The sequence below is a fragment of the Rhineura floridana genome, chromosome 5, assembly GCF_030035675.1.
Source record: "Rhineura floridana isolate rRhiFlo1 chromosome 5, rRhiFlo1.hap2, whole genome shotgun sequence".
In the NCBI taxonomy this organism is placed as follows: Eukaryota; Metazoa; Chordata; class Lepidosauria; order Squamata; family Rhineuridae; genus Rhineura; species Rhineura floridana.
Genome location: NC_084484.1, coordinates 97553745 through 97572458, shown reverse-complemented (window position 1 = coordinate 97572458; position 18714 = coordinate 97553745). Strand labels below are relative to the sequence as shown.

At 40.7% G+C, this 18714-nt stretch overlaps 1 protein-coding gene across 5 annotated transcripts in view; it reads left to right on the top strand.

The window, feature by feature from the left end:
• IGSF5 (immunoglobulin superfamily member 5) overlaps window positions 1-18714 on the top strand; it is a 51040-nt gene that overhangs the window by 17587 nt on the left and 14739 nt on the right. For 3 of the 5 annotated variants that reach the window (XM_061627617.1, XM_061627618.1, XM_061627615.1), the window contains 4 exons: window positions 2771-2890; window positions 4071-4095; window positions 10654-10766; window positions 15965-16041. In XM_061627617.1, coding sequence (XP_061483601.1) covers window positions 2771-2890; window positions 4071-4095; window positions 10654-10766; window positions 15965-16041 — 335 coding nt within the window. The remainder of the gene's footprint in view (window positions 1-2770; window positions 2891-4070; window positions 4096-10653; window positions 10767-15964; window positions 16042-18714) is intronic. The other 2 variants (XM_061627619.1, XM_061627616.1) reach the window with 1 other exon arrangement.

Sequence of the window (18714 nt, the reverse complement as noted above, 5' to 3'; positions counted from 1 at the left end):
TATCAGTAATGATGAAGAAAATCATATATCTCTCTCCCTCTCCCTCTCACTCACTCACTTACACACACACACACAAGCCTTCTCAGTAGCTGACTCAACTCCTTTCACTCTGATTGGCTCCAATGAGCATGAAAGGACAAGGACTCTTCTCAATGGCTAACATGCTCTCCTTTTATGATGATTGGCTCATACATAAGGACCTGGCTGGGACCCTGCTCCCCCAAAAGTAAGGGGTCTACAACTCCCCATGAGCTTGGACAACCACACCCCAGGTTGGCTACTGCTTGAAGAAGGGCAAAGGAAGATTTTTGTTATTTAAAGAATGAGAAGTGCCCCAAAGCATTTTCGTAGATTATACCTTTTAAAAAATTAAAAATAAAGTGGCCTCTAGCCAGGTGAAGGGAAAAGACTGTCCTCTCTTTCTGGGAGCATCACGAGACAGCTGTTTCTATGGCAGCATGGCCAACTCTTTAGTCATGTAAAAAGGCTGCTTAACAAGCTTGACTAGGGTCATTAACTAAACAAAGAGACTGGTTTGACTACTTCAATAGTTCACTCTACTATAGAATCCAATCAGTCAATCAGTTTTTTGAATGTCTTCAGACCATATAAAATACAATCAAAACAACTACATATTTAAAAAACAGTAACTGAGTTCATAAATTTTAAAACAGATGACTAAAATCTAAATATTAAAATATTAACATTACAAATGCCCCGCATGACTTAAATGTGGTGACATGCCTCTTTGATCAGGCATTCCCCCCCCCTTAAACTGGTTGCCTTAACTGTAAAGAGGGCAACCCTCTAAGTCACAAGCTGGTTAGATCCATTTAAAGAAAATTATGTTTGTCCTTGACCTCCTAATTTCTCATATGGTCAAGAAATAGGGATAAATAATGTTTACTATAGAAACCCACTTTATAGATTTAAAAACCACAGGCTTCAATGAGACCCAAAGATGGCATCCAAACCAACCCCCCAATCCTATAACACTACACAAAGTGGCATGCCATAGTGGAAACTGAATCAAATCCAGCTTATCTCGTATTAACCCAAAAATGAAAACAAAAACACAACTTTGGAAAATTGAGGGTTTAATGTATAAACAGCTATGGTGTTTTTTGCCCAGTAATGCCAATGTAGAGGGAATCAACTAGAATAAAAAGCCTTATCTCCTCTAATGTGGTCTATGGGTATGAAACTGCTTTTAAGATGAAAAATGAAACAGACTGCCTTCAAGTCAATTCTGACTTATGGCCACCCTCTGAATAGGGTTTTCATGGTAAGCGGTATTCAGAGGGGGTTTACCATTGCCTCCCTCTGAGGCTGAGAGGCAGTGACTGGCCCAAGGTCACCCAGTGAGCTTCATGGCTGTGTGGGGATTCGAATCCTGGTCTAGATGCAATATAAAGCTACTGAAAAGGACTGTTTGTGGTTCAAACACATCTGTTGAATTAACTTTTAAATTGGATGCTTAGTTTATTACTAATCTGTGCACCCATGCACTCTATTCTTTCTTTTGCATGCCACTGTGGCTTAATAGTCTCTTGAGTACAAGCCAGGATATGAAATCAAGATCAGATAAAATAATAATAAATAAATAAATAAATAAAAATGAATCTGGTAAAGAATCTTGGACTTCTAGAAGCCACATCTGGGAAACATTTCTTATTCTTGTGTCTTTAAAATAAACAAAACAGAAGTAATAGCCTATGGCAGGTGTTGCCAAACTGTTTGGACTAGTGGGCACATTTCAGATTTTGAGAGAGTGCTGTGGACGCCAGTCACCAAATGGCTGTCATAGGGGCCATGACAACATAAAATTAGAGAAAGTGCAATCATTGCTGCTTCTCCACACACACATACCCTGCACAACCTCATGCTTATCATAGGAAGTCAGCTATGTCCTGCTGTTCCTGCTTGTGGAAATACAGCTGTTAAAGGCACAAGAACCTGTTTTCCCCAATGCCAACCAGAACCAAAGCCTAGGCTTATGTTCTATCCCCACTTATGTGGGATTAAGCCCCACTAAACACAGACAGACTTACTTCTGAGTAGACATGTATATCATTGTACTGTAAGTTAACTATACAGTGGATTCTTAATGTCAGCTTTCAAATCCTACATACCAGAAGACATGCCTAAGCCTTTTAGAAAGGTTTTCCCATTTGTGTTTGTTATTGGGGGGGTTAACATGCACCCACACTTGTTGTGTAGTTGTATTTGTGGAAAATAACTTCCAAGGAGTACCTGATTTCAGACAAACGTACCACAGGAAATATGCATCCTGGTCAATAAAAAAAAGAAGAGCAAACTATGGAGGTTCTGAGGACCATTAGAAAATAAGGCAAAGGCAGAAAAAATGGACTAAAGGGAAAGGAAAACAGAAGCTGTGTAGGACCCCAGGAATACCTATTGCCTGTTGTCCAAACAACTCACTTATCAATCATGGCTCTGACTCATTGACTAAACACTGATGGGGGAGCAGCCAGGCTGGCTCATTTCATACAAATTGCTTAGAAGGGTACCTGCACACCTTTCTTCAAAACATCTCTTTTAGGAGGGCTAGATCTTACTTAAAAAAAGAAAAGAAAGAAAGCTCAGAGTTCGGGACCCTGCATGGGGGCACCAAGGAGTAACCTGGGAGTAACCTTTATGACACAGGCACTGCTTTGGTGATCCATGGCCTATGGGTAACACTAAAATTCGTAGGGAGACATTAATATTTTACTGTGCTGCTTAACATTTATTAATTTTTATCTGGTAGCATCGGACAATGATGGACGAATCCGAACTATAATTTTAGCGGTTGTGTTGTCAGTTGTTGGTTTCCTGCTTCTGATCCTTCTTATTCTGCTTATTATATGCTGCTGCAAAAGAAGGAAAGGTATGTGGGCTTTTTGTAGCTGGCTCTGAATCTTAAAGCTTGTAATTATATATGGTGAAAGAATAGGCCCATGTAAGTTACCTTTCCGCCAGTGGCAGATTTCTTCCGGTATTCTTGAAAACTGTTCTTCATAATCTGTTGTTACATTTCTTACAGGATAAAACCCAACTATTAGTGACTTGTAAAAAAATAAGTGGCTATTAGAAATTACAATACAACATGCCTATATAAAAAGCATTGTAACTGGTTATACAACAAACCCTCAGTAGTTTGGTACACCTTTTTTCATAAGTTCCTTTACCATTCATCTCATGAAGCGCAATAATATGCATAACAACTGAGTTATGAATCAGGAAAAGATACGAGGGCTCACTGCCTCTGCTGTATTGGGAACCTGGCAATGTGGGTAGGCCATTCACGTCAAGCACAGATTCCCCTACACCTGCAACTCTGAAGTTTCCAGCAACCTGCTGTTACACAGAACCCCATTCTGTTGTGCCATAGTTCAGTGACGGAGCATCTGCGTTGCATGCAGAAGGTCCCAAGTTCAATCCCCAGTATCTCCAGGTAGGACTGGGAGAGACCGTCTGTCTGAAACCCTAGAGAGCTGCTGCCAGTGTCAGTGTAGACAATGCTGAGCTAGGTCTGATTCAGTGTAACAACAATAGGAAGTGTCTAGCATCCAAACCAAGAAAAAAAAGGGGGGGGAAGGGGGGGAGTTGACTGCTAGGTGAGGTCTAGGAGTGCCTTGATTTAAAGAATCTGCTTGTATTCTAGGAGCCAGTTACAAAAAGACCAGCGCATATGGTGCATGTGTATGGGGACAGATAACAGGGTAGGGTGTGGTGTTCACTTGAGCCCCACTACCCCCTACCTCCTCCATGTGCAAAGGGAGCAAGCTTGCAGGCTTAGCCCAGGTTTCAGAGGAATTCACTGGAGAGAAATTACCTTTTGATATATAAAAATGTATAGTGGTTCTAAGCATGAGTTATGAAAAAATGTCAGTGAGGGAACCAGGTCCACACAATAACTAAAGATGCCTGTGCATGAAAAATCCCAGTTTGAGCACTGAAACTATTTTCTATATTAAATCAAGGTCATTATGAGAAATTAGAGTATTCATTTCTAGTAACTTGCTATGTTTCTTTAGTACATATTCTAAAGTCCGACTTTTTTCCAGAATCCAACTATCGTAAGGAGATGAGGTAAGCCAATTATCATTTTTGTTTCCTTCCTTTGGTAAATTTATATGTATTATTACAAGGCTGTCTGACCCTCCAGATACAACTCCTATCAGCCCTAGCCAGCATTGCCAGTGGTCAGGGATTATGACATATGTAACCCTACAACATCTGGAGGGCCACAAGTTATCTACCTTTGTATTATTAGATGCTGAAACATACATAGCATTTGCCATGGATATTTTTTTCCTTATAAAATGCTCAAACCTAAAAAGAAAGAGATTATTTGCCATTGTATTAAGGGTTAATATTAAAAGTAAGTTATTTTAAATTGCTGAATTATCTGTCATCATACAGTATTTGTGAATAGTACCCTATTAAATGGGATTCGTCATATTATTTCTAACAGCCCTATAAGATTTGGGGGGATTTTTTTCACTCAAGGATTAAATTGCCTTTGAGCCTCTAATGCACAATTTAGGTTAGCATCTGATCTTTTCTCCTGATAATGAACATTCTGTCCAGTGTGACGTCTACATTTACATAACTGAAGCAAGAGCTGCTTTAAGCTTTCTGCGAAAATACTCTCAGAATCTCTGATCTTATGCTATATTGTGTATTAATTGTAGAACATCCTATTCGATGCAGGAGCCTAATGCAATCCCTTTGCCCCCTTATTTCAGGACCTGGGAACTGACTCTTGCAACATGCACCATTGGGTACAGGCTAGGGATGGATGGATGGAACTGTCTATTTCCAGTCCATGCCAGTGTCATATGTGTTTATTCATAAGTCTGTTTCATTCCATTTCTGCATCAATCTGCAATTTAAACACACACACACACACACACACACACACACACACACACAAATTGCATTATTTTTGTGTGCATTTTAACTTAAAATAGACATTTTATATGTTTTGGATAAAATATGTTTAGATAAAATATGTATTTAAATATATATGTACTTGAGATAAAGTACATTGAGATAAATACATATTTAAATGTATATGTTGTGATAACAACATGTATTTAAATATGAATTCTCATATGTACTTTTAAAAAACCCGCAAAAATCACAAAATGGGATGGAGCAAACATATGAATGAACACATGTGAAAGTGACACAGACCAGAAATAGTGTGATTGATCTATCCCTATCCTCAGGCTTCCCTAGAACAATTCCTGTACTGCATGGTGCAAAGGGTCTATGCATCTCTACCTGGACAAGGAAGGAATGGAGGGGTAGAGTTCTCCACAACTCTCAGTAGAGGGTAGAATAAGAGCCATGGGAGCAGCCCTGAATGCCTCTAATCAGAATACACCCGAGATGACAAAATGATGTAGTAAGAGGAGACAGTAGAGAATTGGTTGATTGATAAGGGGGGCAAAAGTGGACAGCGGTGCTTCATTTTAATCACAATGTATGCTACAGTAGCCTTTGCCTTTGCTTATAATGCAACAGCTATTGTAGCATGCATTGTGGTTAAAATAAAGTAGATCTTCATTTTAACCACAACCTGACTAATATCAACCTGACACCAAACTGAAATATTGATGCAGGGCTTCATTAAAGATCTGCTTTGTAGCAGGCCTTTCTTACAGTAGTAGAGATAGGATCCGTTGGCCAGCACCAGTCCGAAAGCATTCCGTCAACCTAACAGGCTGGAATTGATTTAAATTCGTTCTTTGTCCACTAGTGGTGGCTTTTACAGATCCGTTTTTTCCCCTCGCAAAAATACTGATATTAATATTGATAGTTTGAAAAGGAAATATCAATATTTTGAAAGGAAATATTGATGTAATTTTCTTTCTTTCTTCCTAAGATTTATATTCTGCCCTTCCTCCTAGTAGGAGCCCAGGGCGAAAAACAAAAGCACGAAAAACACATTAAAACATAATAAAAACAGACTTTAAAATATATTAATACAAAACATCTTTAAAAACATATTAAAACAAAACATCCTTAAAAACATTTTTTTAAAAAAAGCTTTAAAAACATCTTTAAAAAAAAAGCTTTAAAAACATCTTAAAAAGCAGTTCCAACACAGACACAGACTGGGATAAGGTCTTTACTTAAAAGGCTTCTTGAAAGAGGAAGGTCTTCAGTAGGCGCTGAAAAGATAACAGAGATGGCACCTGTCTAATATTTAAGGGGAGGGAATTCCAAAGGGTAGTGCCACTACATTAAAGGTCCGCTTCCTGTGCTGTGCAGAACAGACCTCCTGATAAGATGGTATCTGCAGGAGACCCTCACCTTCAGAGCTCAGTGATTGACTGGGTATATAAGGGATAAGATGGTCTTTCAGGTATCCTGGTCCCAAGCTGTATAGGGCACTACAACCTTGAACTTAGCCCGGTAGCTAATAGGTAGCCAGTACAATTCTTTCAGCAGTGGGGTGACAGGGAATACCCTGCCCCAGTGAATAGTCTCTCCGTCACATTTTGCACCAGCTGCAGATTCTGGACCAACCTCAAGGGCAGCCCCACATAGAGTGCATTACAGTAATCCAGACTGGAGGTTACCAGTGCATGAACAACAGTGGTCAGGCTATTCCGGTCCAGAAACAGCTGCAGCTATCTTACCAACCAAAGCTAGTAAAAGGCACTCCTAGCCACTGAGGTCACCTGGGCCTCTAGCGACAAATATGGGTCCAAGAGCACCCCCAGACTACAAACCTGCTCTTTCAGAGGGAGTGCAACCACATGCAAAGCAGGCAACTGACTAATTATCTGAACTCAGGAACCACCAACCCACAGTGTGTCCATCTTGCTAGGATTCAGACTCAGTTTTTTGGTCCTCACCCAGCTCATCACCAAGTCCAGACAGCGGTCAAGGGCTTCCATGGCCTCTCTTGATTTAGATGTTACAGAGAAATAGAGCTCGATATCATCAGCATACTGCTGACACCTCGCCCCAAATCTCCTGATGACCGCTCCCAAGGGCTCCATATAGATGTTAAACAGCATGGGGGACAAGATGGTACCCTGCGACACTCCACAGCACAACTGTCAGGGGGCCAAAAGACAATCACCCCATGCTATTCTCTGAAAACAATCCTGGAGATAGGATCAGAACCACTGTAAAACAATGCCTCCAATACCCATCTCACCAAGTCGGCCCACAAGGATACCATAGTCAATGGTATCAAAAGCCATTGAGAGATCAAGTAAGAATAACAGGGTCACACTGCCCCTGTCCTTCTCCCAATAAAGGTCATCCATCAGGGCGACCAAGGCCGATTCAGTGCCATAACCAGGCCTGAACCCAGACTGGAACGGGTCAAGATAATCTGTTCCATCCAAGAGTACTTGCAATTGCTGCACTACAACCCTCTCAATCACCTTCCCTAAGAAGGGGATTTTTGTGACCCGTCAGTGATTGTAGCAAACCCATGGGGCCAGGGTGGGGTTTTTCAGGAGTAGTTGGATCACTGCCTCTTTCAGAGTGGCTGGAACCACTCCCACCTGCAACAATGCATTGACCACACCCTGGAATCACTCGGTCAAACCCCCTCTGCAAGCTTTAATAAGCCAAGAAGGGCAAGGGTTGAGAGGACATGTTAAAAGCACTTTGTCAACATCATCAGGCCGCATCAACTGAAACTGATCTGAAGAAGTTGCAACAGATGCTGCACTGGACACCTCACTGGGACTACAGTAGAAGTGGATGGGGCATCAGGATTTCTACGGGGATGAACTACGTTACCCTCAAAGTGTCCTGCAAACAATTCACAATGGACCTCCAAAGGGTCTAAAACTCCATTTTGTGGAGTTGATGTCAACAGACCCCTGACAATATGGAAAAGCTCCACTGGATGGCTATTTGGGGAGTGATAGTGGCAGATTAGTGGGCCTTCTACACCACCTTCACTGCTCCACAGTAGGCACGGTTATATTTTACTCATGCCTGATCAGCCTCACAGCGTGACTTTCACCACTTGTGCTCTAGCCATCGTCCAGCCTGTTTCATTGCCCTTAACTCACTGGTGTACCAAAGTGCAAACTGGTCTTCACAATGCCAGTGAAGGTGCTTGGGGACAACCGTGTCCAGAGCTCAACATGCCTTGCCATTCCACAGCGTGACAAGGGCTTCAGCAGGATCACCTGCTCTATCTACTGGGAACTCCCATAGGGCATTCAGGAATCCTGTGGATTCCCTTAGTCTCTGGGAGTGGACCATCTTAATCTGTCCACCACTCCTGCAGGGGAGGATAGCCGTAAGTCTAAACTTCACCAGGAGTGACTATGACAATGGGGTGACATCCACCCCTCATCTCCAGACCACCCCTTCCTCCATCTGGAGCAAAAACCAAGTCAAGGGTGTGCCCTGCCCTAAGCGTCGGGCTGGTGACAACTTGAGACAGCCCCACGATCAATATTTTAGAGGCAGATTTTTTTAAAAAAAATCTGTGGAAGATCACTACATAAAAATCTGATCTGCAACAATAGAGAATAAGTTAATTAATGGAAAATTGGATAGCAAATCCAAATTGTGTGGAATTCTAGCACATCTGTATACAGTAGCCTCAATCTTTAGTATTTGCAACATATTTCATTTCATTTATTTGATTTAAAACATGTTTATACCACCCTTCATTAAAAATGAAAAGGCAGTTTACAACATGAATATTAATACAGCAAAAACAGTCCAAGGTGGTATATAACATAAATACTAATATAGAGAAAACAGTCCATTAAAATCCAATAAATACAGCAACAACCACAGGAGGTCACTGTGCACCAGAATAGCTCACTCTTTCAAGCTCAAGTAATGATTACAGTAGATGTGCCAGTTCCACAGGCTCTCAGAGTATAGACGTTCTGTTGTACAGAAACAGACAGGTTGGCACAAGTTAATTGTGACTAACTGGTAGGGAAATGAGATGACATTCTCTGCTTTTCTAAGATTTGTTTGAAAGCAACTTTTTGAAAAAAATGCTTTGTAATAAATTTCTTTCAATTTAGCAAAATTAGTTTTGACCGCTTGCAGTGATGCAAGCTAATTGTCTTCATGTTAGAATGCATCAGACTGTAAAGCCTTAAAAATGAAAGAGAACGTTTATCTGTATTACGAACCTGTGAATACTGAACTGAACCTTTAAAATTATGTCATTGTGGGAAAGGTTTGCAAGGATTTGTTTGTTGCCCTTCAACGCTGAAAACCATTCTTTGTTATCAGAGGAAAGAAATAAACTTAATTCAAATTTTGGCTAATTAGGTCAGTTGCTCATCTGACTATGTCATATTTTAGTTCATCTTAGCATGGCAGTGAAATCCTTTACTCTGAGTTCTAGATAAAAGGATCTGTCTTGGATTTGTGATATATACAAATAAATCATGTTTTGGAGCTGACATTTTATGGCAAAATGTTCATCATCATTAAAACATCTTGTTTATTGTTCAAGAAAATGGCTAAGCCTTAGCATTAGTAGTGTAACAAATTAAGCTAATTTATTTGATCTATGCTGGGGTTTTTTTATTGATCAGACTTTTTTGATTGATTCCATAAATTTATACCCTGCTTTTCAACAAAAGTTCTCAAAATGATCTACAATTAAAATAAATAGAAATGTATTAATGTATTTTAAGATTTGTTTTTATGATGTTTTAAAGTGTTTTTAGTGCCTTGTTTGCTGCCCTGGGCTCCTGCTGGGAGGAAGGGCGGGATACAAATTAAATAATTAAATAAATAAATAAATAATAATATTTAAAACCAGTTACTGTTAATTTAAAATCCTATATCACAAAACAAGAGGCAAAGTCTCAATTTAACCAGATTCTAGCAACCTAGAACTCAAAGGGCTGCCACACTATATTTTTAGAACCCTTCCAAATGGATTAATAATGCAGGATAGGTAGCTCTCCTTCATTAGGGAATTCCTAGTACTAACCAATCTTGCCTCAAAGAGTAATGGCACTTGAACAAGGGAGTTGAGTAGGCCCAGTATTTATGAAAGGTCATTAACCTCTTTCCCAAAACAATACTGGGACTTTGCACTGGGAGAAGGAATCTGGCCTCGAACTGTTCTTCTTTCACTCTTTTATTGCAGCTAAAGCAAAGGCAGCAGATCCCCATCATGCCTTTCCTAGTAAATACACAGGAATAGGAGTTGTACAGGTAAACAACAGAGGTAGTTAGCTTTTCTCCTCTTGCCTGGCACCAGATGCTGCATTTGTTGTGACAGCTGATCTATAGAATGAGCTTGTAAAGCAGATTAAATCCTAATACTTAAAAACAGTTTAACAACAGCCCTGGCTATTCTTTAGTTAGTTAGTTAGAAACTGTTTGCTGAAGGCTTTGAGCTGCTTTTGCAAGTAGCACCTGATGTGAAAGCCGCTCAGATCGGATTTTTTAGTGAATTAGATTTAGTTCTCTGTCGTGGTATCATTCACTAACTATACAAAACATATATCAACTCATAGAGTTTATTGGTGGTTAAGTGGACAATTTAAGTGTCTGCTTAAATTGGCTCTCTGCTATAAAGCTGAAAAACTGAGGGAAGTGCTCTCAGGCTAGAGCTACACAGACAGATCTCAAATAACATGGGTTCAAATGTAAGCAATTTTTATTTTCCAGAAAGGTATCAGAAAAGAAAGCTACTGATAGAAATTTGGAGACAATGAGACACAGTGGACAGGCAAATTATGCCTACAGTCCTGAGGAAACAGAGTATTCTGAGCAAGTGGCAGGTGAGTAAAAATTGTGTGTGGGGAGAATTGTATATACATAACCCATGCATTTGAAATACTGTTCTGGAGTGCTTTGATGGCCAGAAAATTGTTGCGTGTGTGCGTGTGTAGATCATACAAGGATGGAATCCAAGAGCCGCATAGAACAGGAATAAGACAGGCCAGGCAAGTTTCTTGTAAGAGTCTTTACTAGGCAAAGACATTAGACACAGTTCTCTCCACAGACATTTCCCCCACTCTGAGATTTTGCAAGTCTCCCACCTTATCACGCTTCCCAGCCAGCTACTGACCTTGGCAGTCTGGCACTCTGTTCTCACAGCTTAACCCTTCTGCTTCAGGTTTCACTCTCTCTGCTAAAAACCCTGTCTGTGAGTCTCACAGCATGCTTCACTGACCAACAGCCCCCACCTGAGACTCACAGATTACAAAACTTCATGTTACAATTATTACATTTCTACAATATTAACTTTTCATTACAATACATATCAGTACATGGTTTGTTTTCTTACAGTTTCTATTTACATTTTCAGTTCAGTTCTTGTTTCTTTATTTCTTTATTCACACATGTTTCACAATGTTATGTTTAGTTCACTTTTATTTGATAATACATTTATATTTCATTCCTCAACACAAAATTGCCACATGAGATCCATTGTTTCTTTATCTATTGGTCCTTCTTTTTCCCATTCTACTGGATATTCATCTGTCTCATCATTTTTATGTGTAACATTAAATGTGAATCTCTGAGGTGGTTGACCTTTCGTTTTTCTTTCTGATCTTCTAACATTATCTATTTCCATTTCTTCCTCACTCTCTATTTTACTTGGACCTGCACCTGTTCCTGCACTTGTACTTGGCATTTCTGTATCTTGCATTGCCATGTCTTCTCCTCTCAGTCTTTTTACAGTACGTTTGCCACCGTGTATTAGATCAGTCAATGCAGTTCTTAATGGAATTTGCTGCCCAAAAGGAACATCTGCTGCTTCCTGCTTGCTTGCACTATCTAGGATAACTGTTTGACTGTCTCTCCAAGGTTTATCTATCACCTTTATGCTTCTGCTTAACACTACTTGTTGTTTCTCAGGCAACCAAACTCTGTAATATGAATTCTGAAATCCCAAAATGCGTCCTGCCTGAGCTCTTGACTGTTTTGCAACATGTACCCAGCATTTTGCCCCCAAACGCTCTATGTGTTTCACCCTGGGTTTTCTTCCTGTCAGTTTCTCATATGGAGACATGCCTATTGTTCTGTGCATGAGACGGTTCTGAATATAAACAGTGTACAGAATACATTCACCCCAATAAGTATTATTCATATCAGCATCTGCTAGCATGGCTCTCATTGAATCCTGCAATGACCGGTTCCTCCTCTCTGCAGTTCCGTTGGAGGATGGGCTGAAGGGAGCAGTGAGACTCTGTATTATTCCCTTCTTTTCCAAAAATGTTTTAAATGAATTACTGGTAAATTCTCCACCTCTATCTGACCTGATATTCTTGATAACAACCCCATATTGTGTCTCTGTTCTCTGTATAAATGTCTTTAATTTCTCTTCCGCTTCACTTTTCTTTTTCAATAAGAACACATGTGTAAATCTGGAGAAATCATCCACAATCACTAAATAAAACCTTGCTCCACCTTTTGAGCACTGAAAAGGTCCAGCCAAATCCACATGTATGAGCTGATAAGGTTCAGTGGTCGTGCTTTCACAGCTCTTATTTACCGGAGTCACAGTCATTTTTGTTTTATAGCATACCTCACATTCATCCACATGCTCACAATGTGTTAACTTCAAATCTTGACTATGTTTTGGGGTGTTTTGTATCTTTTCGAAATGTGCGTGTGCCAGTTTTCTGTGCCATTCATGGAAACAATTATCATGTTTATCTTTATTAACTCCTATCCAAGCACACATGGGTTTATCAAGATTGCACTCAACCATGAACATTTGGTTCTGTAATTTCCCTTGCATGCATATTTCACCATCCTTTCTCACAAAACATCTATCCCCTTCAAATGTAACTTTACAACCTATTTGAGCCAATTTTCTCACTGATAGAATGTTATATTTTAAACCAGACACCAGTAATACATCTGTCAAAATAGTTCCCAAATTACATAACCTGAGAGTGCCTGTTGCAATCGCGTCCTGAGTCGATCCGTCAGCCAGATAAAGCTTCTCCTGCGTCGGCTTTGAAGTGTAAAATAAACTAGAGTCTGTGATTAGGCAATTAGACGCTCCACTGTCGAGAAGCCACTTAGAGTTAATTAGTTTATTGTCCTCCTTAGAAACAAAGTTCACGCTTGTTCTCTGACTTTCAAAGTCCCTGTTATTCCTCTTCTTTAAACAATGTCTCTGTATATGTCCACGTGACCCACAAAAGTAACATATTTTATTCTCTTGCCTGCTTCTTTGAGTTTGTTGTTGTTGTACAGTCACAGTCTCTTTTATCTCTGTTTTCTTATTCTCTTGTCTTCTATTCCACTCTTGTTGAAGTTTCTGTTCCACAAAGTCCAAATTCAGATGTCCGTCAGGTAAAGTTTCCAGACTCGAGACCATTACGTCCCATTTTTGATCAAATGAAGATAACAGGATATAGACCATCTGAATGTCACTATGATGCACTCCTCTATCTTGCAGCTCAGCATTTAATCCCCGAAATTCAGCCAGATGCTCTGTCATAGTCACTTCATCTGTAAAACGCATCTGATAAAGTTTCCTTGCTAAACACAGCCTGCTCCCCGCAGTTTGCTGTACATGAGCGGCTTTTAGTTTCTCCCACATTTGATTAGCTGTCGGCTCATTACTCACCAGCAACAGTTGTGAATCAGACAGCCCCAGAGTAATAAAAGCCTTCGCTTTCTCATCTTTCTTCAACCACGCTGCTGAAGGAGCTGCCGGAGGGGGGTTTTCTACGACATCATTCAAATCTTTAATCAGAACTGCTCTCATTCTCCATTTCCAGCTGGAGTAGTTTACAGCACTCAGCCTCTCCATCGGCATCCCGGATAACAGGTTTACAGCCATGTTGCCCACTCTTACTTGCCTCTTACTTGCACTTTGGTTCTCTCTGCACCAACGTCACGTCAACAGCTCTCGAACCCGCTACCATGTATGATAAGCTGGGCCCATAACCCCTGTTGCGTGTGTGCGTGTGTAGATCATACAAGGATGGAATCCAAGAGCATTTAGAACAGGAATAGGCCAGGCCAGGCAAGTTTCTTGTAAGAGTCTTTACTAGGCAAAGACATTAGACACAGTTCTCTTCACAGACATTTCCCCCACACTGAGATTTTGCAAGTCTCCCACCTTATCACGCTTCCCAGCCAGCTACTGACCTTGGCAGTCTGGCACTCTGTTCTCACAGCTTAACCCTTCTGCTTCAGGTTTCACTCTCTCTGCTAAAAACCCTGTCTGTGAGTCTCACAACATGCTTCACTGACCAACAAAAATAGCCTACATATTAGTTTTCCTTAGAATAGTGGGATGTTTTGGTACTACTGAGTGTTTCGAAAAGGCAGGATAAAATGAGTGAAGCCTGTTTTAGCCAGTGTCAGTAGTGGGTGCTGCTCCCCTAACTGGGAGGTAAAGGAGGGGCAAGGAGGCAGTGAGGTCAACACAGTGTAAACACACCAGTGGAGCCAACCCAGCACTTCTGCCACTGCTTTGCACTGTGCCAACCTCCCTGCCACCTCCCCTCTCCCCCCTGCCTCCTGGTAAGCAGCAGTGACATGTCTGTCCAGAGGTCAGGGGAGCAGCACCAGCATGTGCTAGTGGCCAGTGTATGACAACAAGTAGAAAAAGCTGAAATCAATAAACTGCTTCCTCTAGAAGTAATTTAAGGGCAGCTTTAAGTGTACATTTTATTTTATTTATTATGTATTTTATTGTTACATTATTATATCCCACCTTTCCTCCAAGGAGCTCAAGGTAGTGTATGTGGTTCTCTCCTCCCCTGTTTTTCCTCACAACAATCCTTTATGCAGACTAATGCATTTCCTAGGCAAGGGCTTCTGGTATTTCCCCATGTTTAAAGGTACTGCACAACTGATAAGCATTAGTATAATATATGCATATCTGAAGCCTTCTCCTTAAGCCTGCTCTGCTTTAAGTGGTTTTTGGATGGCAACCATGAATAACACGTAAGGTATGTGCAGTATTCCTAAACAGACGTATATGATAGAAGTAAGCTGTATCTAAATTAACTGCACCTTAATTGGATTTTAAAAATTTGATTATTTTTTTAAAATGGTAGACAGCATGGTGTCATCCAAATATACTGATTTGATTCTGTGCTCCGTGATGAAACAGCAAAAGTGAGATGGCAGCACTGCTAAGGGAGCACCCTCTGGCAAGAGAAGTGACCACACAAACTCTTCTTGCTGTATAATCTTGTTGAAAATACTACCTATAATCTGAGTTACCCTGAAAAAGAAGTGGGCAGATTGCATGATTAGGACCTGGGTCCAAGGAGTTATCAATGCTTCACTGAGGAAGGGGAAGGTAACATCTGCCTTGAAGGAGGATATGGTATGTCCCCTTTTTAAGAGGACCTCCCTGGACCAAGAAATGTTAAATAACTATTGTCCAGTGGCAAATATCTCCTTTTGGGGCAAGGTGTTCGAGAAGGTGGCAGTGGTCCAGCTTCAAGCATGCTTGGAGGAAACTGATTACTTGGATCCATTCTAGTCTGACTTCAAGTCTTGCCATGGCACTGAACTGCCTTGGTCGCCCTGGTTGATGACATCTGTCGGGAGAGAGATAGGGGAAGTGTGACCCTGCTCGTTCTCCTTGATCTCTCAGCGGCTTTTGCTGCTGTTGACCACGCTATCCTTCTGGAGCATCTCAGGGAGGTGGGGGTTGTTGGTACTGTGCTTCAGTGGTGCTGTTCATACCTCCAGGGCCGCTTCCAAAAAGTAGTTTTGGAAGGCTACTGTTCGGCACCATGGGAGCTGTGCTGTGGTGTTCCTCAAGGTTCCATGTTGTCCCCCACACTATCTAACATCTATATGGTAGCTGTCATCAGGAGATTTGGAGTGAGGTGTTATCAATATGTAGGTAACACCCCACTCTATCTCTCTGTTCCATCTAAATTGGAAGAAATTCCATCTGCTTTTTTGTATTCTGAAATGATTGATAGTTCCTGCTATTCTGAACAGCCAATAACAGTTATCCTGTATATTGTGTTCTGTGTTGCAGGAGTTCCCTCTTTCTTTCCAGATAACTCTAGCTTGTATGGTCCAAAACAAGATTTAGAAGTGACCCCTACATCACAGGTAAATTAAATAAGTTCCTTACAGATCAGGACATATTGCATAAAAATGTAATAGACTTAAATCACATTTTCTAAAGAGACTGAAAATGTAAGAATTTTGCATTTTAGCTTCTGTCCTTAATATTTCCGTAGCCTACCGAATGTTCTTTTCAAATTGTTCTTGGCACAGCAAAACAGTGTTTTAAAAATATATAATTTACATCAGAAGTTTTGATACAAAGATTAATATTTACAAAATAATAGCATCCTCTTGATTGGTCTATGGTTTCATATGCTCTGTGACCTCCGAAAGGTCAGCAATTATGTTTTTTAAGAGTTAATGTTTGCTTACTTTAAAGGTGAAACAGGAAGCTGGGCATGTAACAGCCTCCTGACTTTTTTTGTTGTTGTTAAAATGAAAAGCAGCTGAGAAAGAGCACACTTTCAATTTAAGAAATAACAAAGGTTTTCAGTCATTTCTGCACAGGTCATTTTTCCAGTCACAATTCCCCTCCCCAACATCCTTTTGTATCAAATGCTAAAAAATCAGCTCAGTGTAGTTTTTAAAAAGAAACTGGACTGTGGGGAAATGGTTAAGCCCCCTCCCTCTCTGTTAGTCCTCTTATGAAATATTTGTCGCCTGTACCTGCTTTTCATTAAAAAGCATGTTGGGAGACTATTATATGTCTTTCCTGTGTAACAGCAAACACTACTTTATATTGATAAATCACATGTGTGCTATATAGTAAAAGGAGTAAAAATAATCACAAGAAATTTGAAGTCATGAAAGTAAGATATTTTGGCTGGTGAACTTCAACAGACACAACCACAACCAGTCCACTTCACACCCACACATCCACTGCGTGTTATCATAACACAGGCCACACTGTTATCTCTGGCTTTAGGGCAAGCTGGCTATGTAGTGCACACAAACATTTGGGATAACTTCACACTTTGTTATTCAAGCAAGATGGAAAGAATTGTAAACATTCCTGACTTATCTTAGTGTTCCTGAATTGCAGGAGACAATGGGTGAATGCTAAACTATAAAATATGTAGCTATATTGTGAAAGATGATACTTTTACTTTCTCATGAGGACTAGTGACCTGCTCGGGAGTGTATCCTTTGAACCATTAGGTCCCAGAAATTTGAACACCATTTTTTTCTCCCTTTGATTGGTGTCTGAGCAGACCAGTCTTCGATATTACTGTCCCTCTCAGGGTAACACAGGGGTCAGTTTCTTTTATCATGTTCGTTCTTGGAATGCATGTCTTTTTCAGTCTGATTTAGAGCTGAGAACAGCTGGTGTTGAAAGAACAGATCAAAGTCACCTTAACTGTGGGCTATCTCTTGATTGAGAGAGTCAGGCAATTGCAGGAACAATAAAGCATCATGAAGAATGAAGTAGATCAATTTCATAATGACCTAGTCTGTAAGTTCAGGTGGCTTTGCAGGATGATGGTGTAGGTTACAAAGCAGTGTTATTTTAACACCATAGTGCATCAACAAGTAGCTTTAAAAAAATTAGTATTTCCCTGTAGGTGTTTGCATGACTTTAGATTTAACTCAACATCAATTTCTGGGCTGATCAGTAAATGCTGTAGGATTTCTTTTTTTCTCCCATTTGAAAATATGGTAACAGTTGTCATAAGGAACAAGACAGTAATTCGACGAATTGTGTTTTTTCCCTATCAAAATTTAATAATTGCTTCTGTCTTACTTTGTTTTTTGGTACATTTTATGGATGTAACATTTCCTTTTTTAAAGAAATGAAATGGTTTTTGTGCAATATTAAATGCAACCATCATTTTCTTTAAAAAAAATCCAGCTTTACTAATTGTGATGATGCCCTTGTGCTGAGCTATAGGGAGCCTCCAAGTACCCAGCCCACCCCTAACCCTTTCACAAATGCCAGTCACGTGTCCTGAGCCTTCTTTCTGCTGAGACATTCCAGGGGAAGGGCCCCTCATCATCGGCAAAGCTATGGGCACTTGCCTCTTCAAGCCCACCTGTTAGTACCTATCCAGTTTCCCTCCATACCTTTCTTCCCCTGGATGGGAGTTAATACAAAAAGAAAGGAAGATTCCCTACCCACCCCCTGGAAGTCTCCTCTCACTGTCATCCTTTGGTTTCCTCTCACTGTCATCCTTTGCTGACTCCCCTCCAACCGTTTTATTTCCAGCGAAGAGGCCTTTTATCGCCCACCACGGTAGTCAGGCTGCTAGCATGTTGGCACCTGGCACTGTAGCCTTTTCACACCAGCTGTGTAAAAATCTGGTCAATTTGGGCCACAGGCAAGCTCCAAATGACTCAGCTCCCAGTACTAATAATCTTGAGACTGTTTGCAGTAAGTCTTAAGAATGACATCAGTTGGGAGATTGCTCTCCTGGCTGTAGGTGCCCAGTTGATTTTGGCAGTCTCCCAAAAATACACTTAGCCCAAACCTGTAGCAGACAGCAAGAGGCGGCACTGCCACTTACTGATCTCTAATCAGTTGCATTGCTGCTGCTTACTAGGAGCAAGAAGGGGAGGGATGAGGCAGTGGCAAGGAGGTCGTGGTGGAAACTCACCGGCAGGAGCACCAGAGCACTGCTGTTGGTGCATTTGCACCACACCAAACTTGCTGCCACTTCCCCACTCCCCCTCTGCCTCTGAGTAAGCAACAGAAACATGACCAACCGCAGATCAGTTGAG